General features: G+C 36.1%; 1 protein-coding gene across 1 annotated transcript; it reads left to right on the plus strand.

Moving 5' to 3' along the window:
* The first annotated feature begins 14846 nt into the window (after window positions 1–14846).
* LOC141701414 (uncharacterized) lies at window positions 14847–16109 on the plus strand. The gene has a single exon (XM_074505067.1). It carries the CDS (start codon window positions 14847–14849, stop codon window positions 16107–16109), a length of 1263 nt encoding a protein of 420 aa, XP_074361168.1.
* Window positions 16110–26177: the final 10068 nt, after the last annotated feature.

Below are 26177 nucleotides of genomic sequence, written 5' to 3' on the forward strand. Positions count from 1 at the left end.
CATGTACATGATGTTAACATGTTAATTGTTATATTTATGGTGGAAAGTGACTCATATAGGGTGCAAAGTGACTCTAATATGGTGAAAAGTGACTTACATGGTTGATTAGAACCAAAATGTGGACCAAAATTGACATGTATGAAAGTGGAACTAAGAGGTGGTAAAAGGATGTCAAATTGGATGTATATGATGTTAAAATGTTAATTATACAAATAGATTGTGTAAAGTGACTCATATAGGGTGCAAAATGACTCTAATATGGTGAAAAGTGACTTACATGGTTAATTAGAACCAAAATGTGGACCAAAATTGACTTGCATGAATGTGGCACTAAGAGGTGGTAAAAGGATTTCTAATTGCATGTACATAATGTTAACATGTTAATTGTACCAATATGATGGCAAGTGACTCTTATAAGGTTCAAAATGACTCTGATGTGGTGAGAAGTCACTTACATGATTGATTAGAGCCAAAATGTGGCCAAAAATTGACTTGTAGAAAAGGGGTAACAAGAGGTGGTTAAAGGATGTCTAACATGTTAATTGTATCAAAATATGGTGACAAGTGACTCTTATAGGGTGCAAAGTGATTCTAATATGGTGAAAAGTGACTTACATGGTTGATTAGAGCCAAAATGTGGAACAAAATTAACTTGTATGAAAGTGGCATTAATAGGTGGTAAAAGGATATAAAATTGGATGTATATGATGTTAACATGTTTATTGTTGTATTTATGGTGGAAAGTGACTCTTATAGGTGCAAAGTGACTCTAAAATGGTGAAAAGTGACTTACATGGTTGATTAGAACCAAAATGTGGAACAAAATTGACCTGTATGAAATGGAACTAAAAGGTGGTAAAAGGATGTCAAATTGGATGTATATGATGTTAACATGTTAATTATACAAATAGATTGTGGAAAGTGACTCATATAGGGTGCAAAATGACTCTAATATGGTGAAAAGTGACTTACATGGTTAATTAGAACGAAAATGTTTACCAAAATTGAATCGGATGAATGTGGCACTAAGAGGTGGTAAAAGGATTTCTAATTGCATGTACATGATGTTAACATGTTAACTGTACCAATATATGATGGCAAGTGACTCTTATAAGGTACAAAGTGACTCTAATATGCTTAGAAGTCATTTACATGATTGATTAGAGCCAAAATGTGGCCAAAAATTGACTTGTAGGAAAGGGGTACCAAGTGGTGGTTAAAGGACGTCTAATTGCATGTACATGATGTTAAAATGTTAGTTGTATCAATATATGGTGACAAGTGACTCTTATAAGGTGCAAAGTGATTCTAATATGGTGAAAAGTGACTTACATGGTTGATTAAAGCCAAAATGTGGAACAAAATTAACTTGTATGAAAGTGGCATTAATAGGTGGTAAAAGGATATCAAATTGGATGTATATGATGTTAACATGTTAATTGTTGTATTTATGGTGGAAAGTGACTCTTATAGAGTGCAAAGTGACTCTAAAATGGTGAAAAGTGACTTACATGGTTGATTGAAACCAAAATGTGGAACAAAATTGACCTGTATGAAAGTGGAACTAAGAGGTGGTAAAAGGATATAAAATTGGATGTATATGATGTTAACATGTTAATTATACAAATAGATTGTGGAAAGTGACTCATATAGGGTGCAAAATGAATCTAATATGGTGAAAAGTGACTTACATGGTTAATTAGAACCAAAATGTGGACCAAAATTGACTCGGATGAATTTGGCACTAAGAGGTGGTAAAAGGATTTCTAATTGCATGTACATGATGTTAACATGTTAATTGTACCAATATATGATGGCAAGTGACTCTTATAAGGTGCAAAGTGACTCTTATAAGGTGCAAAGTGACTCTAATATGGTGAGAAGTCACTTACATGATTGATTAGAGCCAAAATGTGGCCAAAAATTGACTTGTAGGAAAGGGGTACCAAGAGGTGGTTAAAGGATGTCTAATTGCATGTACATGATGTTAACATGTTAATTTTTTCAATATATGGTGACAAGTGACACTTATAGGGTGCAAAGTGACTCTAATATGGTGAAAAGTGACTTACATGGTTGATTAGAACCAAAATGTGGACCAAAATTGACTTGCATGAATGTGACACTAAGAGGTGGTAAAAGGATTTCTAATTGCATGTACATGATGTTAACATGTTAATTGTTGTATTTATGGTGGAAAGTGACTCTTATAGGGTGCAAAGTGACTCTAATATGGTGAAAAGTGACTTACATGGTTGATTAGAACCAAAATGTGGACCAAAATTGACATGTATGAAAGTAGAACTAAGAGGTGGTAAAAGGATGTCAAATTGGATGTATATGATGTTAACATGTTAATTATACAAATAGATTGTGGAAAGTGACTCATATAGGGTGCAAAATGACTCTAATATGGTGAAAAGTGACTTACATGGTTAATTAGAGCCAAAATGTGGAAAAAAATTAACTTGTATGAAAGTGGCATTAATAGGTGGTAAAAGGATATAAAATTGGATGTATATGATGTTAACATTTTAATTGTTGTATTTATGGTGGAAAGTGACTCTTATAGGTGCAAAGTGACTCTAAAATGGTGAAAAGTGACTTACATGGTTGATTAGAACCAAAATGTGGAACAAAATTGACCTGTATGAAAGTGGAACTAAGAGGTGGTAAAAGGATGTCAAATTGGATGTATATGATGTTAACATGTTAATTGTTGTATTTATGGTGGAAAGTGACTCTTATAGGGTGCAAAGTGACTCTAAAATGGTGAAAAGTGACTTACATGGTGGATTGGAACCAAAATGTGGAACAAAATTGACCTGTATGAAAGTGGAACTAAGAGGTGGTAAAAGGATATAAAATTGGATGTATATGATGTTAACATGTTAATTATACAAATAGATTGTGGAAAGTTACTCATATAGGGTGCAAAATGAATCTAATATGGTGAAAAGTGACTTACATGGTTAATTAGAACCAAAATGTGGACCAAAATTGACTCGGATGAATTTGGCACTAAGAGGTGGTAAAAGGATTTCTAATTGCATGTACATGATGTTAACATGTTAATTGTACCAATATATGATGGCAAGTGACTCTAATATGGTGAGAAGTCACTTACATTATGGTGAGAAGTGACTCTAAGAGGTGCAAACTGACTCTAATATGGTGAGAAGTCACTTACATTATTGATTTTCACCATATTAGATTGTGGAAGTCATGTCTCTCTCTCTAAATTTTTCCTCTGGCTTCTCTCTAGATATTACTTAACCTCCTTCTCTAAACCCTAATTTTTGTAGCCGCTTTTCTTACCTTCATCCATCAGATTTAAACTTATTCACTCACGAATTCATCTCTTCTTCTTAACCTCTCCACCTAAACACTATATTTCTTATATTCTATAATTTATTTTATTAGGTCTTGCTTTTGTTTCAACTATGGACCAGATCTTAGACTCCTCTGATGTGAATTTGAGGTTGTGGAAATATCAAGATTGTGGTTTCACAAGGTTTGAGGCAATGTATTTTCTTCAAAATGACAAGGTTATTCAAGCTGATCGGGAGAAGCGCTATGATGTGGTGCAAAGATTGGGTTTTTCGAGGCCGCAAGCTAAGAAAATTGTTGATGATAAGGATGATTTTGCTAAATTGAGAGACTCTACTCTCAACTTCTCAAAGAAGGAGATGACCTAATTCATAGCTTGAAGGAGAAATATGGGGATGATATTCCTGACTCTAGGTGTATTGCTGCATCAAAAAAAGGGGGATTTGCCGGAAAAATTGATTATTCTTATGGTCGACTACTTGCGAAGGATTCATATTCTGCGAAGGAAGGGAAGTATAAGGTACTCAGGCTTCGAGGAGGAGCGGGTGTCGGTGAATCTGGTGAAAAGGTTGATAATGGGCATGAGGTTTTAAGACTCAGAGGGGGTATGGTGTCTCAAGGTTCGGATTGTGACTCCGACGGAGTTGTGGGCTTTAACACTGACGATTCAGATGGGGTTCCAGGAAACATGCAAGATTCTTATGAGGAGGATAGTATGAAACTTCTTCGTGCTCGTAGAGAAGTAGAAGATCCAATTTTACTTCCTAGTGAGGTGACTAAGGAAGATGCGCTTTTAGCACCAATGAGAGAGGAGTTCCTAGCTCTCTTATTGGAGGGATTCCGGTGGAAAAAGTTGTAGTTGAGGATTGGGATAGTTCTGATGAAGATGATTACCCATGAAACTCATCTAGAAGCATTGGAGAAATTGACTGTTAGCAGAGCTACCAAGGCTGCTTTTGAAAGCAATAAGAACGAGCGCGAGGCGCTTCTCCGAGCTACAGATCAGAACTCGAAGCTTAGAGAAATTATCAATAGAAAGGGGATTTCTTTAGTGGATGCGGAAATCGAAATTTTGAAAGAGGACATGAGCTTCAATGGTCCTTTACAAGGTGTAGAAAGCAATATTCTAGTAAGAGATGAATTTGGTCTTCCCACCTCTTTTGTGAACTGCGGACAAGGTGTTTGATGTTTTGCCTCAAAGGAAAAGTGCAGGAGATGAAGAGGGTGGATTAAAAAGTAATCTGGAGGAATCTGAGACGGTGAGGGGATTAAAGGGTATCCTTAAGCATTCTTCGACTTTTGATGTGAAGTCTAATGTGGGTATTTCGGGTGCAAAAAATGACCTTGGTAAGGAAAATTCTCCGGATTCTTCAGGAGATGCGAATAGTGGAGATGCTAAGCAATCTTGGGCTAGTATGTTGAAAACTGATGCAGTTAAAGCTAAATTTGAATTCTTTCCGATAGATAAGGAATCGGACATTGTGGAGCCTCCGGTTGAAGTGCTGAAGCGAGGTAATGATAAATTTAAGAACTGTGTTTTGGGTACTTTCACTAAAGGTACTCTGTATTTTCGAAGAGTCAATGAATTTGTGGATTCATTTTGGAAAAAGAAAGGACTTATTAATGTTTTCCAGAAGGACGCATCTACTTTTGTTTTTAAATTTGTAGATAATGATGAAGGGTGCAGTAGCAGAAGGGCATTTTTATCTCGAGGCACTTGGTACATAGGGCAGAGGCCTATGGTGGTCACTGCGTGGGGAGCCAAACCTGGTGATAAAAGCTTGGTGTCCATACCCCTTTGGATTAAATTGAGCAATATTCCACCGTGCTACTGGACAGATGAGGGTCTTAGTAGGTTGGCTAGTGTGATTGGCAAGCCAATAGGTGCAGATGCACTTACATCGAAGCTCGATATGATCCCGTTCGCAAAACTATGTGTCCAGTACTCCATTGGTGATCCTTTGCCTAATGAAATTAAAGCTGTGGTGCTTGACCCTGCCACTGATGAGAAGTCTACTGAAATTGTTCAAGTAATCTACCCTTTTAGACCCCTGTTTTGCGTGGGATGTAAGTCGTTGGGTCATACTGCTGCTGCTTGCCCCAAGGTTACTAGGGTATGGGTCCAAAAAGGGATAAAATCTGATCTTTCCATGGGCAGCAATGCTCCTAAGGCTGATGCTCAGGGTTTGAATACTCTGCAATGTGAGGGGGAAGCTTCTGAATGTGTTCCTCAGCATAATGTGACGGGGGATTTTGACACACCAAGCAGAGAAGAGGGTTGGACTGAGGTCAAGCGTAAAGGTCAGAGTAATTTGCCTAGTTCGGAGGAAATTTCTCCTTCTCCTCCGCTTCGGTTCAAAAAGTTGATCTCTGTAGATGAAGTTGAACGGAAACAAGCTGTCTTGCCTAAGCTAGCTGTATCGGGAAGTGCAAATGGTTCCGGGAACTCGCGAAAGAAGCAAAAGAGGACTCGTAACAAGTCGGGGAAAGTGTCCCCTTCTCTATCAAAATAATTTATTATGGAGATAGATTTTTGTTCCTACAATATTAGAGGGCTTAATAATAAGATATCCTATGCTCGGGATTTTATATCAGCAAATAAGCTTAGCCTTATTGCCCTCTTGGAAACTCATGTCAAACAGGAAATTGCTGATTCTATTTCTTTTGCTCTTTCTCCTAAATTTTGTTGGCTTTTTAACTATGATAGTCATTTTAATGGCCGTATTTGGCTTGGGTGGGACCCAAACTGCTGGAATGTAAAAAAATTAGCTTCTTCAGCCCAACACATTACTTGCTCTATCTCTAAAGTAGGTTCTGTTGTTTCTTTTGTTACTTCTATTATTTATGCTTTTAATTCTGTGGAAGAAAGAAGGTCTCTTTGGTCAGACCTCTTAGTGCTTAAGAACTCTTTTCTTAACAACCCGTGGTTGGCTTTGGGGGATTTCAATGTGTGTCTTGACATTCACGAGATTGAGGGTGGTAGCAGAGTCTATACATCTGGTATGGAGGAGTTCAGACTTTTCCTGGAAGAAGCTGGTCTTTTGGACCTCTATTTTACCGGGAAATTCTTGTCTTGGTGGGATAGTAATAGATCAAATCCTATTTTCAAGAAGCTTGACAGAGTGCTTATAAATGATGTTTGGCTTGATTCTTTTCCCGCCTCTAGAGCTCATTTATGTGTCGTGGGCTTTCAGATCATTGCCCTGCTGCAGTTTACCTGGGTATGGCCATAGAAAGGATTTACAAACCCTTCCAAGTTTTTCAGCATATCATTAATTCCAAGAATTTTCTCCGCACAGTGGCAGAAGCTTGGAGTTCTCCGGTATTAGGGGATCCCTGGTTTGTCTTAACAACCAAACTTAGACGAGTTAAACTTGCGTTGAAACTTTTGAATGCTGAAGAAGGCAATTTGCACGCCTTGGTGGTCCAAGCTAGAAATAACCTCAAGTTCTTTCAAGATTCTCTGCCCTCATCTCCCTCCATGGATCAACTTTTAGAAGAGGACAAGCTTTGTGTCATCCTTTCTCAGGCCCTTCATGCGGAGGAAGTTCTTCTCAAACAAAAGTCCAGGGTTAATTGGTTAAAGCTTGGGGATAATAATAATAAATATTTTTTCAAATCCTGTAAAGGCAGATGGAATGTGAACAAGCTGTTGGCTTTGGAAGATAATATGGGTGTAATTCATTCCTCTCATAGAGATATTTCAAATATTGCAGTTGATTATTTTGAGAATCTCTTGGGGCAGACTAGTCAAGTTGCCCCTATTAATGATGATCTAGACCTTCCCCAAATTTCAGAAAGTCAGAAATCTGCTCTGGTTTTTAACTTCTCGGCTGATGATGTGTTAGCTACTCTTAAATGTATGGCTAAGAGTAAAAGCCCTGGCCCAGATGGCTTTACTACTGAATTTTATCTCGCAGCTTGGGGTATAGTGGGATCTGATGTCTCTAAGGCCATCCTTCATTTTTTTGATACTCTGCAGCTTCCTCGTGTGATTAATTCCACGGCTATTGCTCTTATCCCAAAATCTGCAGGTGCTTCTCAAATTTCTCAATTTAGGCCTATCTCTTGCTGTAACACGCTTTATAAATGCATTTCTAAACTCCTCACTTTGAGGCTCAAAGCTGTTATTCCAACCATTATCTCTACTTGCCAATCTGCTTTTGTCCCAGGTCGTCGCATAGGAGACAATATCATGCTTGCTCAATCCCTTTGTAGAGATTACCACTTAAATTATGGGGTTCCTAGATGTGCCTTTAAGCTGGACATTAAAAAAGCTTTTGACTCCTTGAATTGGGATTTTCTTCTTACTGCCATGAGATTAATGGGGTTCCCTGATCTTTTTGTTGCCTGGGTTCGTATCTGCATCTCTTCAGCCATGATTTCCATTAAAATTAATGGTGCTCTTGAGGGTTTTTTTCCATAGTAAATCTGGGCTTCGGCAGGGAGACCCCCTCTCCCCTTACTTATTTGTTTTGGCCATGGAGGTTCTTTCTGCAGTTCTTGCCAAAGATCTGAATGCGAATGATAACTTCTCTTTTCACTGGCGCACTAAGGACATCAAACTTTTTCATCTCCTTTTTGCTGATGATCTCTTTCTTTTTTGCCGAGGCAATGCTCCCTCTATTGCTATTATCCTTAATTCCATGGACAAGTTTTCGAATTACTCCAACCTCCATCCTAACCCCAGTAAAAGTGCTTGTCTTTTTGGCAATGTTCCAGCAAGTATTATTGACTCGGTGGTTGCTAACACTGGTTTCCAGCTTGGGACTTTTCCTATATCCTACCTTGGTCTCCCTTTGATTTCGACAAGATTGAAAGCTCGTGACTGTTCAGCCTTGGTCCGGAAAATTTGTCGTCGTATTGACAACTGGACTTCAAGATTTCTATCGTTTGCTGGCAGATTACTTCTCATTAAGGCTATTCTTTTCAGCATTCAAGGTTTTTGGGCTTCTTATCTATTTCTTCCCTCGGGTGTGCTGGATAAGCTCCAATCTTTTTTCTCCAGATTTCTTTGGGGAGGTAAAGTGGATTTGAATTGTCATCACAAAGTGTCCTGGAAACATTGTTGTTTGCCGAAAAATGAAGGCGGTTTGGGTATAAGGGACTTAAAAGAGTGGAATAAAGCGGCTATTTTTTACCAGATTTGGCGAATCTCTAAACCTCATGCTGACGCTCTTTGGATTCTTTGGCTTCGAGAGTGTTTCTTCAAAAATAAATCCTTTTGGACAGCTTCTCTGCCGACTAGCAGCTCTTGGTGTGTTAGGGAAATGTTTAATTTAAAAAATGAGGCTAAACGATTTCTATCGTATCATGTGGGATGTAATTCTAGGCTGATGCTATGGCATGACCCTTGGATCAATCATCAACCTTTAGTTTCTCTGCTGAGCAATGACATTGTCTCTCTCTCGGATTCGTTCAACCTCGCTCCTATTTGTTCTATTATCTCTAACAGGGCTTGGAAACCTAGCTCCTCTAACCATGTCCTTGTCATGGAGCTTCGTACACTTCTTCAAGGAGTGCGCATTTTCTCTCGTGACGAGGTTCTATGGAATGGTAATGCCAAGGCCTCCATCCCCGTAATTTGGGATTCATGTCGTCGCATTGGTATTCGACCACCTTGGTTTGATGCTGTTTGGCACTCATGGCATATCCCGAAATGCTCCTTTATTTTCTGGTTGCTGTTACAAAATAGACTTCTTACAAGGGATAAACTATTAAACTTTGGATTGAATGTAGACCCTTCTTGTGTGCTGTGTCGTAGTCATCCCGAATCAAATGTTCATATTGGTTCTGAGTGTCTCTTTACTTCTATGGTCCTCAAGAGTTGCCCTGTTCCAGTTTCTTTTAGCTGGAATGAATGGCAAGCTGGAATTTTTACTCGAGGGCGGACTTCACGGGTCAAATCTCAGTTTGCTTGGTTATACGTGGGAGTAGTTTTATATTTGATATGGAGAGAAAGAAACAACATAATTCATCATAATGGTGGTAGTTGCCATGTTGATAGTTTGATTGTATCTGTCAAAAGAATGGTTAGGGAAAAGGCTTCCACTTTAGCCTCCTTAAAAAAGGAAATCAGTAGGGATCCCACCCTTGTTACATTTCTTTACTAATAGGCGGTTTTTAGTTTATTGTATCTCTGGTTGCTTGTATTAGCTCTTTGGCTACTTCTACCTGTGCTTCTGATCCCAACCTTGTCTGGGTCAGTTTTTCCGCGGGGTATGCCCCCAGATTTTGTTCCCTTTCTTTCTTTTATAATCAGTCATTTAGCAAAAAAAAAAAAATGTGGACCAAAATTAACTCGGATGAATTTGGCACTAAGAGTTGGTAAAAGGATTTCTAATTGCATGTACATGATGTTAACATGTTAATTGTACCAATATATGATGGCAAGTGACTCTTATAAGGTTCAAAGTGACTGTAATATGCTGAGAAGTCACTTACATGATTGATTAGAGCCAAAATCTGGCCAAAAATTGACTTGTAGGAAAGGGGTAACAAGAGGTGGTTAAAGGATGTCTAATTGCCTGTACATGATGTTAACATGTTAATTGTATCAATATATGGTGACAAGTGACTCGTATAGGGTGCAAAGTGATTCTAATATGGTGAAAAGTGACTTACATAGTTGATTAGAGCCAAAATGTGGAACAAAATTAACTTGTATAAAAGTGGCATTAATAGGTGGTAAAAGGATATAAAATTGGATGTATATGATGTTAACATGTTAATTGTTGTATTTATGGTGGAAAGTGACTCTTATAGGTGCAAAGTGACTCTAAAATGGTGAAAAGTGACTTACATGGTTGATTAGAACCAAAATGTGGAACAAAATTGACCTGTATGAAAGTGGAACTAAGAGGTGGTAAAAGATGTCAAATTGGATGTATATGATGTTAACATGTTAATTATACAAATAGATTGTGGAAAGTGACTCATATAGGGTGCAAAATGACTCTAATATGGTGAAAAGTGACTTACATGGTTAATTAGAACCAAAATGTGGACCAAAATTGACTCGGATGAATGTGGAACTAAGAGGTGGTAAAAGGATTTCTAATTGCATGTACATGATGTTAACATGTTAACTGTACCAATATATGATGGCAAGTGACTCTTATAAGGTGCAAAGTGACTCTAATATGCTGAGAAGTCACTTACATGATCAAATTAGAGCCAAAATGTGGCCAAAAATTGACTTGTAGGAAAGGGGTACCAAGAGGTGGTTAAAGGATGTCTAATTGCATGTACATGATGTTAACATGTTAATTTTTTCAATATATGGTGACAAGTGACACTTATAGGGTGCAAAGTGACTCTAATATGGTGAAAAGTGACTTACATGGTTGATTAGAACCAAAATGTGGACCAAAATTGACTTGCATGAATGTGGCACTAAGAGGTGGTAAAAGGATTTCTAATTGCATGTACATGATGTTAACATGTTAATTATTGTATTTATGGTGGAAAGTGACTCATATAGGGTGCAAAGTGACTCTAATATGGTGAAAAGTGACTTACATGGTTGATTAGAACCAAAATGTGGACCAAAATTGACATGTATGAAAGTGGAACTAAGAGGTGGTAAAAGGATGTCAAATTGGATGTATATGATGTTAACATGTTAATTATACAAATAGATTGTGGAAAGTGACTCATATAGGGTGCAAAATGGCTCTAATATGGTGAAAAGTGACTTACATGGTTAATTAGAACCAAAATGTGGACCAAAATTGACTTGCATGAATGTGGCACTAAGAGGTGGTAAAAGGATTTCTAATTGCATGTACATGATGTTAACATGTTAATTGTTGTATTTATGGTGGAAAGTGACTCTTATAGGGTGCAAAGTGACTCTAATATGGTGAAAAGTGACTTACATGGTTGATTAGAACCAAAATGTGGACCAAAATTGACATGTATGAAAGTGGAACTAAGAGGTGGTAAAAGGATGTCAAATTGCATGTATATGATGTTAACATGTTAATTATACAAATAGATTGTGGAAAGTGACTCATATAGGGTGCAAAATGACTCTAATATGGTGAAAAGTGACTTACATGGTTAATTAGAGCCAAAATGTGGAAAAAAATTAACTTGTATGAGAGTGGCATTAATAGGTGGTAAAAGGATATAAAATTGGACGTATATGATGTTAACATGTTAATTGTGTATTTATGGTGGAAAGTGACTCTTATAGGTGCAAAGTGACTCTAAAATGGTGAAAAGTGACTTACATGGTTGATTAGAACCAAAATGTGGAACAAAATTCACCTGTATGAAAGTGGAACTAAGAGGTGGTAAAAGGATGTCAAATTGGATGTATATGATGTTAACATGTTAATTATACAAATAGATTGTGGAAAGTGACTCATATAAGGTGCAAAATGACTCTAATATGATGAAAAGTGACTTACATGGTTAATTAGAACGAAAATGTGGACCAAAATTGAATCGGATGAATGTGGCACTAAGAGGTGGTAAAAGGATTTCTAATTGCATGTACATGATGTTAACATGTTAACTGTACCAATATATGATGGCAAGTGACTCTTATAAGGTGCAGAGTGACTCTAATATGCTTAGAAGTCATTTACATGATTGATTAGAGCCAAAATGTGGCCAAAAATTGACTTGTAGGAAAGGGGTACCAAGAGGTGGTTAAAGGACGTCTAATTGCATGTACATGATGTTAACATGTTAATTATATCAATATATGGTGACAAGTGACTCTTATAAGGTGCAAAGTGATTCTAATATGGTGAAAAGTGACTTACATGGTTGATTAGAGCCAAAATGTGGAACAAAATTAACTTGTATGAAAGTGGCATTAATAGGTGGTAAAAGGATATCAAATTGGATGTATATGATGTTAACATGTTAATTGTTGTATTTATGGTGGAAAGTGACTCTTATAGGGTGCAAAGTGACTCTAAAATGGTGAAAAGTGACTTACATGGTTGATTGGAACCAAAATGTGGAACAAAATTGACCTGTATGAAAGTGGAACTAAGAGGTGGTAAAAGGATATAAGATTGGATGTATATGATGTTAACATGTTAATTATACAAATAGATTGTGGAAAGTTACTCATATAGGGTGCAAAATGAATCTAATATGGTGAAAAGTGACTTACATGGTTAATTAGAACCAAAATGTGGACCAAAATTGACTCGGATGAATTTGGCACTAAGAGGTGGTAAAAGGATTTCTAATTGCATGTACATGATGTTAACATGTTAATTGTACCAATATATGATGGCAAGTGACTCTAATATGGTGAGAAGTCACTTACATTATGGTGAGAAGTGACTCTAAGAGGTGCAAAGTGACTCTAATATGGTGAGAAGTCACTTACATTATTGATTAGAGCCAAAATGTGGCCCAAAATTGACTTGTAGGAAAGGAGTACCAAGAGGTGGTTAAAGGATGTCTAATTGCATGTACATGATGTTATCATGTTAATTATACAAATAGATTGTGGAAAGTGACTCATATAGGGTGCAAAATGACTCTAATATGGTGAAAAGTGACTTACATGGTTAATTATAACCAAAATGTGGACCAAAATTGACTCCGATGAATGTGGCACTAAGAGGTGGTCAAAGGATTTCTAATTGCATGTGCATGATGTTAACATGTTAACTGTACCAATATATGATGGCAAGTGACTCTTATAAGGTGCAAAGTGACTCTAATATGCTGAGAAGTCACTTACATGATTGATTAGAGCCAAAATGTGGCCAAAAATTGACTTGTAGGAAAGGGGTACCAAGAGGTGGTTAAAGGACGTCTAATTGCATGTACATGATGTTAACATGTTAATTGTATCAATATATGGTGACAAGTGACTCTTATAGAGTGCAAAGTGATTCTAATATGGTGAAAAGTGACTTATATGGTTAATTAGAGCCAAAATGTGGACCAAAATTAACTTGTATGAAAGTGGCATTAATAGGTGGTAGAAGGATATCAAATTGGATGTATATGATGTTAACATGTTAATTGTTGTATTTCTGGTGGAAAGTGACTCTTATAGGGTGCAAAGTGACTCTAAAATGGTGAAAAGTGACTAACATGGTTGATTAGAACCTAAATGTGGAACAAAATTGACCTGTATGAAAGTGGAACTAAGAGGTGGTAAAAGGATATAAAATTGGATGTATATGATATTAACATGTTAATTATACAAATAGATTGTGGAAAGTGACTCATATAGGGTGCAAAATAACTCTAATATGGTGAAAAGTGACTTACATTGTTAATTAGAACCAAAATGTGGAACAAAATTGACTCGGATGAATTTGGCACTAAGAGGTGGTAAAAGAATTTCTAATTGCATGTACATGATGTTAACATGTTAATTGTACCAATATATGATGGCAAGTGACTCTTATAAGGTGCAAAGTGACTCTTATAAGGTGCAAAGTGACTCTAATATGGTGAGAAGTCACTTACATGATTGATTAGAGCCAAAATGTGGCCAAAAATTGACTTGTAGGAAAGGGGTACCAAGAGGTGGTTAATGTCTAATTGCTTGTACATGATGTTAACATGTTAATTTTTTCAATATATGGTGACAAGTGACACTTATAGGGTGCAAAGTGACTCTAATATGGTGAAAAGTGACTTACATGGTTGATTAGAACCAAAATGTGGACCAAAATTGACTTGCATGAATGTGGAACTAAGAGGTGGTAAAAGGATGTCAAATTGGATGTATATGATGTTAACATGTTAATTATACAAATAGATTGTGGAAAGTGACTCATATAGGGTGCAAAATGACTCTAATATGGTGAAAAGTGACTTACATGGTTAATTAGAGCCAAAATGTGGAACAAATTTAACTGGTATGAAAGTAGCATTAATAGGTGGTAAAAGGATGTCAAATTGGATGTATATGATGTTAACATGTTAATTGTTGTATATATGGTGGAAAGTGACTCTTATAGGGTGAAAAGTGACTCTAATATGGTGAAAAATGACTTACATGGTTGATTAGAACCAAAATGTGGAACAAAATTTACCTGTATGAAATTGAACTAAGAGGTGTTAAAAAGATGTCAAATTGGTTGTATATAATGTTAACATGTTAATTATACTAATAGATTGTGGAAAGTGAATCATATAGGGTGCAAAGTGACTCTAATATGTTGAAAAGTGACTTACATGGTTGATTAGAGCCAAAATGTGGAACAAAATTAACTTGTATGAAAGTAGCATTAATAGGGTGGTAAAAGGATTTCTAATTGCATGTACATGATGTTAACATGTTAATTGTACCAATATATGATGGCAAGTGACTCTTATAAGGTGCAAAGTGACTCTAATATGGTGAGAAGTCACTTACATGATTGATTAGAACCAAAATGTGGCCCAAAATTGACTTGTAGGAAAGGAGTACCAAGAGGTGGTTAAAGGATATCTAATTGCATGTACATGATGTTAACATGTTAATTGTATCAATATATTGTGGCCAGTGACTCTTATAGGACGCATCAAAATAATTTATTATGGAGATAGATTTTTGTTCCTACAACATACGAGGGCTAAATTCGAAGATAGCCTTCGTCAAGGATTTCTTTAGCACTAATAAGATTAGTTTTTGTGCTCTCCTTGAAACTCATGTCAAAAAGGAAAATTTTGTTTCTATTTCTTCGATTATCGCTCCAAGATTCACTTGGTTAAATAATTATGAATTCCATTATAATGGTAGAATTTGGCTTGGATGGGACTCTCTTCTGTGGAATGTTATTGTTTTTCGCGCTTCGGCCCAGCAGGTTACTTGTTTTGTCTCTCGGCGGGATGGGTCTTCTAGTTGTGTGGTTACTGTAATTTATGCCTATAATGATTTGGTTGATCGACGTCCTCTTTGGAATGAATTATTTGCCATTCAGAATGACCTTCCCATGGGTCCAGATAGTCTGCCATGGTGTCTCCTTGGAGATTTTAATGCTTTCTTGGAAGCCAATGAAACCACTGGAGACTTGCCGAACAGGAATAGAGCTATGGTGGAGTTTAAGCAATGCGTCAAACATCTAGCAGTCACAGATTTGCATTACGGAGGGGAATTTTTTACTTGGAGGGATGGCAATATTGTGGCTCCTCTTCAGAGGAAACTCGACAGAGTTATGGTGAATGCTAAATGGTTGGAAGTTTTTGATTTATCTTCAGCAAAATTCTTGCCCCGAGGTCTCTCAGATCATTGCCCTGCAGTTCTTCTCTTGGGGCTCCAAAAAGACCGTCTCTCTAAACCGTTTCAAATTTTTAACCACCTTATTGAGCATGAAGATTTTCTCCAAGTGGTCGAGAAAGCATGGGACATTGAGGTTACGGGAACTCCTTGGTTCAGGCTTTCTTCTAAGCTTCGTAATGTCAAAAAAGCTCTCAAAATTTTGAATCGAGATGTTGGTAATCTTCATCAAGAGGTTATTACCACCAGACAGGCACTGCTAGACTTTCAGTCGAGTATGAGTACTCCATCGTCGCAATCTCAACGGGAAGAGGAGCTTCTTTTAATCTCTAAATATAAGGCTGCCCTGCTTTCAGAGGAAATAATCCTTAAGCAAAAGTCTAGAATTAACTGGTTGAACAAAGGGGATGGTAACAATGGTTTTTTCTTTAAATCTTGTAAGGGTCGGTGGAACACTAATAAACTCTTGAGTTTAGAGGATGATTTGGGGGTGACTCATACTTCTCATGAAAGCATTTCCAGAACGGCTTGTGGACTATTTTACGGGCCTAGTGGGTTCGGATCCAGATTTGGGGTTGGATGATAACCTCTTGATGCGGCAAATTCTTCCAAGTATTCCTGAAGATTCTTGTAATGGCCTAATTGCTCCTTTCTCCAAAGAAGACATTCATGGTAGTTTTAAAAGCATGGCTAAGAACAAAAGCCCTGGGCCAGATGGGTTTACTGCTGAATTCTTTATCAAAGCTTGGAGTATTGTTGGTACTCTTGTTACTGATGCTATTTTATTTTTCTTTGAATGTGATTCCTTGCCTAGATGCATTAATACAGTTGCTGTTGCCTTAATTCCTAAAATTGCTAATGCTTCCCATCTGTCTCAGTTTAGGCCAATCTCTTGTTGTAATGTTATCTACAAATGTATCACTAAGCTAATTGCCCAAAGAATGAAAGAAATTATGCCTACTGTGATTTCTCCGAATCAAGCTGCATTTATTCCGGGGAGGATTATTGGTGATAATGTATTATTAGCTCAATCTCTTTGCAAAGACTATCACCTCAATTCAGGTCCTCCTAGATTCGCTTGTAAATTGGATATTTGTAAGGCTTTTGATACGCTTAGTTGGGAATTTCTATTTCATACTCTCTCTCGCATGAATTTTCCTGCTAAGTTTATTAATTGGATCAAGGCTTGTGTTACTTCCTGCATGATGTCTATCAAAATCAATGGCTCCCTGGAAGGTTTCATACGGGCCCGTAAAGGTTTAAGACAAGGTGACCCATTATCACCTTATCTTTTTGTCATTGCGATGGAGGTTCTAACTTCTTGCATTAATTCTGCCACCAATACTAGTTCATTTCAGTTTCATTGGAGGGCTAGGCAGATTGAGCTTACGCACTTGATTTTTGCGGATGATGTTCTTATCTTTAGCAAAGGTGACAGAGACTCTATTTCTCAAATTTTACAGGGGGTAACTAATTTCTCCATCTCTTCTGGTCTCAAGGCCAACTGTGCGAAAAGCACGTGCTTCTTTGGTAATGTGCCGAATGACATTCAGGAATTTGCCATCAATCTTTCTGGGTTTTCGAGAGGAAACCTTCCGGTAGCTTATTTGGGTCTTCCATTAATTTCTGGCAAACTCCGGGTACGGGACTGTGAACCTTTGATCAATAAATTATGCAGGAAAATAGATCACTGGACGTTCAAATTTATTAGCTTGGCTGGACGAGTTCAGCTGGTGGCAGTGGTGCTTTATGGCATTCAAAACCATTGGGCGATGTTTCTTTTTCTTCCAAAGCGAATCTTAAAGAAAATTCAAAGTATTCTTGGTCATTTTCTCTGGAGTGGCTCCTATCATGGCCCTTGCCAATTTAAGGTTGCATGGAGTGATTGCTGTTATCCAAAAACCGAAGGAGGATTGGGATTTAAAGACTTATTCCTTTGGAATAAATGTGCTATATTCTATCAGCTTTGGAGAATCATTAATAATTACAACTCTATTTGGGTTAAATGGGTGCACTTCACCATTCTTTCACAGAAACCATTCTGGACGCGCAAGATGCCGAGTAAATGCTCCTGGGGCCTTCGAAAAATTTTTAAAGCTAGAAGTGATGCTCTAAATTATATTTCATATAAGGTGGGAGTAGATTCTAATTTCTATTTCTGGCATGATCCCTGGATGCGAGGTAAAATTCTTTCTCAAGTATTCTCGGACTCTATTATATCGATCATGGAGTCCAACTCTTTAGATAGAGTCTCTGATATGCTAGAAGGCACTGAATGGCATCTCTGTCCTACTAATCATGTTCTAGCAATAGAATTGAGGCATCAGTGCTCTTCTATTATTCCCTTGCGCCGAGATCGAATCCTGTGGAATAACTTTATAGGGCCTGTTTCCTTATCTCATATGTGGGATACTTTACGAACTCGAGCGGTGGCACCTAGCTGGATTAAACTGGTATGGCACAAATATGCGGTTCCGAAGTTCTCCATTAATTTGTGGCTAATTATGAGACAAAGATTGTTGACTCGAGACCGAATGGTTAGATTTGGGTTTAATGTCAACCCTGATTGCTTCCTCTGTAATGACAGGGAGACTCATGAGCATTTATTTATTAACTGTGCTTATGTGCAACAAAACTTGAAAGAATGCCCTATTCCCATCTCACTCAGTTGGCAAGCTTTTCAAAATGGTAATATCACTCAAGGCAACGTGGACGCTATAAGGAAAAATTTTGCCTCATTATATGTGGCAACCACCTTCCATTTTGTTTGGGCAGAAAGAAACAAGAGGAATCATGCAAGTGGGCCTCCTCGGATGGCAAATCAACTGATTAATGACATTAAGGCTCGAATTAGAGAAAAATTGTACTCCAACATTTCCTTTCAGCAGGAAATTAAAAAGGACAGCACTTTGCAGATTTTATTGTTTTAACTCTTTTCTGGAATTCTTAAGTATCGGAATATGTGTTAGATCAGGACTTTGAAGTCTTGAAGTCTTGTGTTGGGATGTTTTCCTATTTCGCGGGGTATGCCCCTAGAATTGTATTCTCTTTTCTCTTTTATTAATTTTTTAATTAGCAAAAAAAAAAATTAACTTGTATGAAAGTAGCATTAATAGGTGGTAAAAGGATGTCAAATTGGATGTATACGATGTTAACATGTTAATTGTTGTATATATGGTGGAAAGTGACTCTTATAGGGTGAAAAGTGACTCTAATATGGTGAAAAATGACTTACATGGTTGATTAGAGCCAAAATGTGGAACAAAATTAACTTGTATGAAAGTAGCATTAATAGGGTGGTAAAAGGATTTCTAATTGAATGTACATGATGTTAACATGTTAATTGTACCAATATATGATGGCAAGTGACTCTTATAAGGTGCAAAGAGACTCTAATATGGTGAGAAGTCACTTACATGATTGATTAGAACCAAAATGTGGCCCAAAATTGACTTGTAGGAAAGGAGTACCAAGAGGTGGTTAAAGGATGTCTAATTGCATGTACATGATGTTAACATGTTAATTGTATCAATATATTGTGGCAAGTGACTCTTATAGGACGCAAAGTGACTCTAATATGTTGAAAATTGACTTACATGATTGATTAGAGCCAAAATGTGGAACAAAATTAACTTGTATGAAAGTAGCATTAATAGGTGGTAAAATGATGTCAAATTGGATGTATATGATGTTAACATGTTAATTGTTGTATATATGGTGGAACGTGACTCTTATAGGGTGAAAAGTGACTCTAATATGGTGAAAAGTGACTTACATGGTTGATTAGAGCCAAAATATGGAACAAAATTAACTTGTATGAAAGTGGCATTAATAGGTGGTAAAAGGATATCAAATTGGATGTATATGATGTTAACATATTAATTGTTGTATTTATGGTGGAAAGTGACTCTTATAGGGTGCAAAGTGACTCTAATATGGTGAAAAGTGACTTACATGGTTGATTAGAACCAAAATGTGGACCAAAATTGACATGTATGAAAGTGGAACTAAGAGGTGGTAAAAGGATGTCAAATTTGATGTATATGATGTTAACATGTTAATTATACAAATAGATTGTGGAAAGTGACTCATATAGGGTGCAAAATGACTCTAATATGGTGAAAAGTGACTTACATGGTTAATTAGAACCAAAATGTGGACCAAAATTGACTTGCATGAATGTGGCACTAAGAGGTGGTAAAAGGATTTCTAATTGCATGTACGTGATGTTAACATGTTAATTGTACCAATATATGATGGCAAGTGACTCTTATAAGGTGCAAAGTGACTCTAATATGGTGAGAAGTCACTTACATGATTGATTAGAACCAAAATGTGGCCCAAAATTGACTTGTAGGAAAGGAGTACCAAGAGGTGGTTAAAGGATGTCTAATTGCATGTACATGATGTTAACATGTTAATTGTATCAATATATTGTGGCAAGTGACTCTTATAGGACGCAAAGTGACTCTAATATGTTGAAAAGTGACTTACATGGTTGATTAGAGCCAAAATGTGGAACAAAATTAACTTGTATGAAAGTAGCATTAATAGGTGGTAAAAGGATGTCAAATTGGATGTATATGATGTTAACATGTTAATTGTTGTATATATGGTGGAAAGTGACTTATACGGTGAAAAGTGACTCTAATATGGTGAAAAATGACTTACATGGTTGATTAGAACCAAAATGTGGAACAAAATTTACCTGTATGAAATTGAACTACGAGGTGGTAAAAAAATGTCAAATTGGTTGTATATGATGTTAACATGTTAATTATACTAATAGATTGTGGAAAGTGACTCATATAGGGTGCAAAATGACAATAATATGGTGAAAAGTGACTTACATGGTTAATTAGAACCAAAATGTGGACCAAAATTGACTTGTATGAATGTGGCACTAAGAGAGGTGGTTAAAGGATGTTTGCATGTACATGATGTTAACATGTTAATTGTATCAATATATTGTGGCGAATGACTCTTATAGGATGCAAAGTGACTCTAATATGTTGAAAAGTGACTTACATGGTTTATTAGAGCCAAAATGTGGAACAAAATTAACTTGTATGAAAGTAGCATTAATAGGGGGTAAAAGGATGTCAAATTGGATGTATATGATGTTAACCTGTTAATTGTTGTATATATGGTGGAAAGTGACTCTTATAGGGTGAAAGTGACTCTAATATGGTGAAAAGTGACTTACATGGTTGATTAGAGCCAAAATGTGGAACAAAATTAACTTGTATGACAGTGGCATTAATAGGTGGTAAAAGGATATCAAATTGGATGTATATGATGTTAGCATGTTAATTGTTGTATTTATGGTGGAAAGTGACTCTTATAGGGTGCAAAGTGACTCTAATATGGTGAAAAGTGAGTTACATGGTTGATTAGAACCAAAATGTGGACCAAAATTGACATGTATGAAAGTGGAACTAAGAGGTGGTAAAAGGATGTCAAATTGGATGTATATGATGTTAACATGTTAATTATACAAATAGATTGTGGAAAGTAACTCATATAGGGTGCAAAATGACTCTAATATGGTGAAAAGTGACTTACATGGTTAATTAGAACCAAAATGTGGACCAAAATTGACTTGCATGAATGTGGCACTAAGAGGGGGTAAAAGGATTTCTAATTGCATGTACATGATGTTAACATGTTAATTGTACCAATATATGATGGCAAGTGACTCTTATAAGGTGCAAAGTGACTCTAATATGGTGAGAAGTCACTTACATGATTGATTAGAACCAAAATGTGGCCCAAAATTGACTTGTAGGAAAGGAGTACCAAGAGGTGGTTAAAGCATGTCTAATTGCATGTACATGATGTTAACATGTTAATTGTATCAATATATTATGGCAATTGACTCTTATAGGCCGCAAAGTGACTCTAATATGTTGAAAAGTGACTTACATGGTTGATTGAGCCAAAATGTGGAACAAAATTAACTTGTATGAAAGTAGCATTAATAGGTGGTAAAAGGATGTCAAATTGGATGTATACGATGTTAACATGTTAATTGTTGTATATATGGTGGAAACTGACTCTTATAGGGTGAAAAGTGACTCTAATATGGTGAAAAATGACTTACATGGTTGATTAGAACCAAAATGTGGACCAAAATTTACCTGTATGAAATTGAACTAAGAGGTAGTAAAAAGATGTCAAATTGGTTGTATATGATGTTAACATGTTAATTATACTAATAGATTGTGGAAAGTGAATCATATAGGGTGCAAAGTGACTCTAATATGTTGAAAAGTGACTTACATGGTTGAGTAGAGCCAAAATGTGGAACAAAATTAACTTGTATGAAAGTAGCATTAATAGGGTGGTAAAAGGATTTCTAGTTGCATGTACATGATGTTAACATGTTAATTGTACCAATATATGATGGCAAGTGACTCTTATAAGGTGCAAAGAGACTCTAATATGGTGAGAAGTCACTTACATGATTGATTAGAACCAAAATGTGGCCCAAAATTGACTTGTAGGAAAGGAGTACCAAGAGGTGGTTAAAGGATGTCTAATTGCATGTACATGATGTTAACATGTTAATTGTATCAATATATTGTGGCAAGTGACTCTTATAGGATGCAAAGTGACTCTAATATGTTGAAAATTGACTTACATGGTTGATTAGAGCCAAAATGTGGAACAAAATTAACTTGTATGAAAGTAGCATTAATAGGTGGTAAAATGATGTCAAATAGGATGTATATGATGTTAACATGTTAATTGTTGTATATATGGTGGAACGTGACTCTTATAGGGTGAAAAGTGACTCTAATATGGTGAAAAGTGACTTACATGGTTGATTAGAGCCAAAATGTGGAACAAAATTAACTTGTATGAAAGTGGCATTAATAGGTGGTAAAAGGATATCAAATTGGATGCATATGATGTTAACATGTTAATTGTTGTATTTATGGTGGAAAGTGACTCTTATAGGGTGCAAAGTGACTCTAATATGGTGAAAAGTGACTTACATGGTTGATTAGAACCAAAATGTGGACCAAAATTGACATGTATGAAAGTGGAACTAAGAGGTGGTAAAAGGATGTCAAATTGGATGTATATGATGTTAACATGTTAATTATACAAATAGATTGTGGAAAGTGACTCATATAGGGTGCAAAATGACTCTAATATGGTGAAAAGTGACTTACATGGTTAATTAGAACCAAAATGTGGACCAAAATTGACTTGCATGAATGTGGCACTAAGAGGTGGTAAAAGGATTTTTAATTGTAAGTACGTGATGTTAACATGTTAATTGTACCAATATATGATGGCAAGTGACTCTTATAAGGTGCAAAGTGACTCTAATATGGTGAGAAGTCACTTACATGATTGATTAGAACCAAAATGTGGCCCAAAATTGACTTGTAGGAAAGGAGTACCAAGAGGTGGTTAAAAGATGTCTAATTGCATGTACATGATGTTAACATGTTAATTGTATCAATATATTGTGGCAAGTGACTCTTATAGGACGCAAAGTGACTCTAATATGTTGAAAAGTGACTTACATGGTTGGTTAGAGCCAAAATGTGGAACAAAATTAACTTGTACGAAAGTAGCATTAATAGGTGGTAAAAGGATGTCAAATTGGATGTATATGATGTTAACATGTTAATTGTTGTATATATGGTGGAAAGTGACTCTTATACGGTGAAAAGTGACTCTAATATGGTGAAAAATGACTTACATGGTTGATTAGAGCCAAAATGTGGAACAAAATTAACTTGTATGAAAGTGGCATTAATAGGTGGTAAAAAGATATCAAATTGAATGTATATGATGTTAACATATTAATTGTCGTATTTATGGTGGAAAGTGACTCTTATAGGGTGCAAAGTGACTCTAATATGGTGAAAAGTGACTTACATGGTTGATTAGAACCAAAATGTTGACCAAAATTGACATGTATGAAAGTGGAACTAAGAGGTGGTAAAAGCATGTCAAATTGGATGTATATGATGTTAACATGTTAATTATACAAATAGATTGTGGAAAGTGACTCATATAGGGTGCAAAATGACTCTAATATGGTGAAAAGTGACTTACATGGTTAATTAGAACCAAAATGTGGACCAAAATTGACTTGCATGAATGTGGCACTAGGAGGTGGTAAAAGGATTTCTAATTGCATGTACGTGATGTTAACATGTTAATTGTACCAATATATGATGGCAAGTGACTCTTATAAGGTGCAAAGTGACTCTAATATGGTGAGAAGTCACTTACATGATTGATTAGAACCAAAATGTGGCCCAAAATTGACTTGTAGGAAAGGAGTACCAAGAGGTGGTTTAAAGCATGTCTAATTGCATGTACATGATGTTAACATGTTAATTGTATCAATATATTATGGCAATTGACTCTTATAGGCCGCAAAGTGACTCTAATATGTTGAAAAGTGACTTACATGGTTGATTGAGCCAAAATGTGGAACAAAATTAACTTGTATGAAAGTAGCATTAATAGGTGGTAAAAGGATGTCAAATTGGATGTATACGATGTTAACATGTTAATTGTTGTATATATGGTGGAAAGTGACTCTTATAGGGTGAAAAGTGACTCTAATATGGTGAAAAATGACTTACATGGTTGATTAGAACCAAAATGTGGACCAAAATTTACCTGTATGAAATTGAACTAAGAGGTAGTAAAAAGATGTCAAATTGGTTGTATATGATGTTAACATGTTAATTATACTAATAGATTGTGGAAAGTGAATCATATAGGGTGCAAAGTGACTCTAATATGTTGAAAAGTGACTTACATGGTTGAGTAGAGCCAAAATGTGGAACAAAATTAACTTGTATGAAAGTAGCATTAATAGGGTGGTAAAAGGATTTCTAATTGCATGTACATGATGTTAACATGTTAATTGTACCAATATATGATGGCAAGTGACTCTTATAAGGTGCAAAGAGACTCTAATATGGTGAGAAGTCACTTACATGATTGATTAGAACCAAAATGTGGCCCAAAATTGACTTGTAGGAAAGGAGTACCAAGAGGTGGTTAAAGGATGTCTAATTGCATGTACATGATGTTAACATGTTAATTGTATCAATATATTGTGTCAAGTGACTCTTATAGGACGCAAAGTGACTCTAATATGTGAAATTGACTTACATGGTTGATTAGAGCCAAATGTGGAACAAAATTAACTTGTATGAAAGTAGCATTAATAGGTGGTAAAATGATGTCAAATTGGATGTATATGATGTTAACATGTTAATTGTTGTATATATGGTGGAACGTGACTCTTATAGGGTGAAAAGTGACTCTAATATGGTGAAAAGTGACTTACATGGTTGATTAGAGCCAAAATGTGGAACAAATTAACTTGTATGAAAGTGGCATTAATAGGTGGTAAAAGGATATCAAATTGGATGTATATGATGTTAACATGTTAATTGTTGTATTTATGGTGGAAAGTGACTCTTATAGGGTGCAAAGTGACTCTAATATGGTGAAAGTGACTTACATGGTTCATTAGAACCAAAATGTGGACCAAAATTGACATGTATGAAAGTGGAACTAAGAGGTGGTAAAAGGATGTCAAATTGGATGTATATGATGTTAACATGTTAATTATACAAATAGATTGTGGAAAGTGACTCATATTGGGTGCAAAATGACTCTAATATGGTGAAAAGTGACTTACATGGTTAATTAGAACCAAAATGTGGACCAAAATTGACTTGCATGAATGTGGCACTAAGAGGTGGTAAAAGGATTTTTAATTGCAAGTACGTGATGTTAACATGTTAATTGTACCAATATATGATGACAAGTGACTCTTATAAGGTGCAAAGTGACTCTAATATGGTGAGAAGTCACTTACATGATTGATTAGAACCAAAATGTGGCCCAAAATTGACTTGTAGGAAAGGAGTACCAAGAGGTGGTTAAAAGATGTCTAATTGCATGTACATGATGTTAACATGTTAATTGTATCAATATATTGTGGCAAGTGACTCTTATAGGACGCAAAGTGACTCTAATATGTTGAAAAGTGACTTACATGGTTGGTTAGAGCCAAAATGTGGAACAAAATTAACTTGTATGAAAGTAGCATTAATAGGTGGTAAAAGGATGTCAAATTGGATGTATATGATGTTAACATGTTAATTGTTGTATATATGGTGGAAAGTGACTCTTATACGGTGAAAAGTGACTCTAATATGGTGAAAAATGACTTACATGGTTGATTAGATCCAAAATGTGGAACAAAATTAACTTGTATGAAAGTGGCATTAATAGGTGGTAAAAGGATATCAAATTGGATGTATATGATGTTAACATATTAATTGTTGTATTTATGGTGGAAAGTGACTCTTATAGGGTGCAAAGTGACTCTAATATGGTGAAAAGTGACTTACATGGTTGATTAGAACCAAAATGTGGGACCAAAATTGACATGTATGAAAGTGGAACTAAGAGGTGGTAAAAGGATGTCAAATTGGATGTATATGATGTTAACATGTTAATTATACAAATAGATTGTGGAAAGTGACTCATATAGGGTGCAAAATGACTCTATTATGGTGAAAAGTGACTTACATGGTTAATTAGAACCAAAATGTGGACCAAAATTGACTTGCATGAATGTGGCACTAAGAGG

Source organism: Apium graveolens, unplaced genomic scaffold (genome assembly GCF_009905375.1).
Source record: "Apium graveolens cultivar Ventura unplaced genomic scaffold, ASM990537v1 ctg3803, whole genome shotgun sequence".
Taxonomy (NCBI): domain Eukaryota; kingdom Viridiplantae; phylum Streptophyta; class Magnoliopsida; order Apiales; family Apiaceae; genus Apium; species Apium graveolens.

What these genes read in the sequence shown, in the direction of transcription:
- LOC141701414 (XM_074505067.1), top strand. Translation starts at nt 14,847, where the DNA reads ATGGAGATAGATTTTTGTTCCTACAACATACGAGGGCTAAATTCGAAG.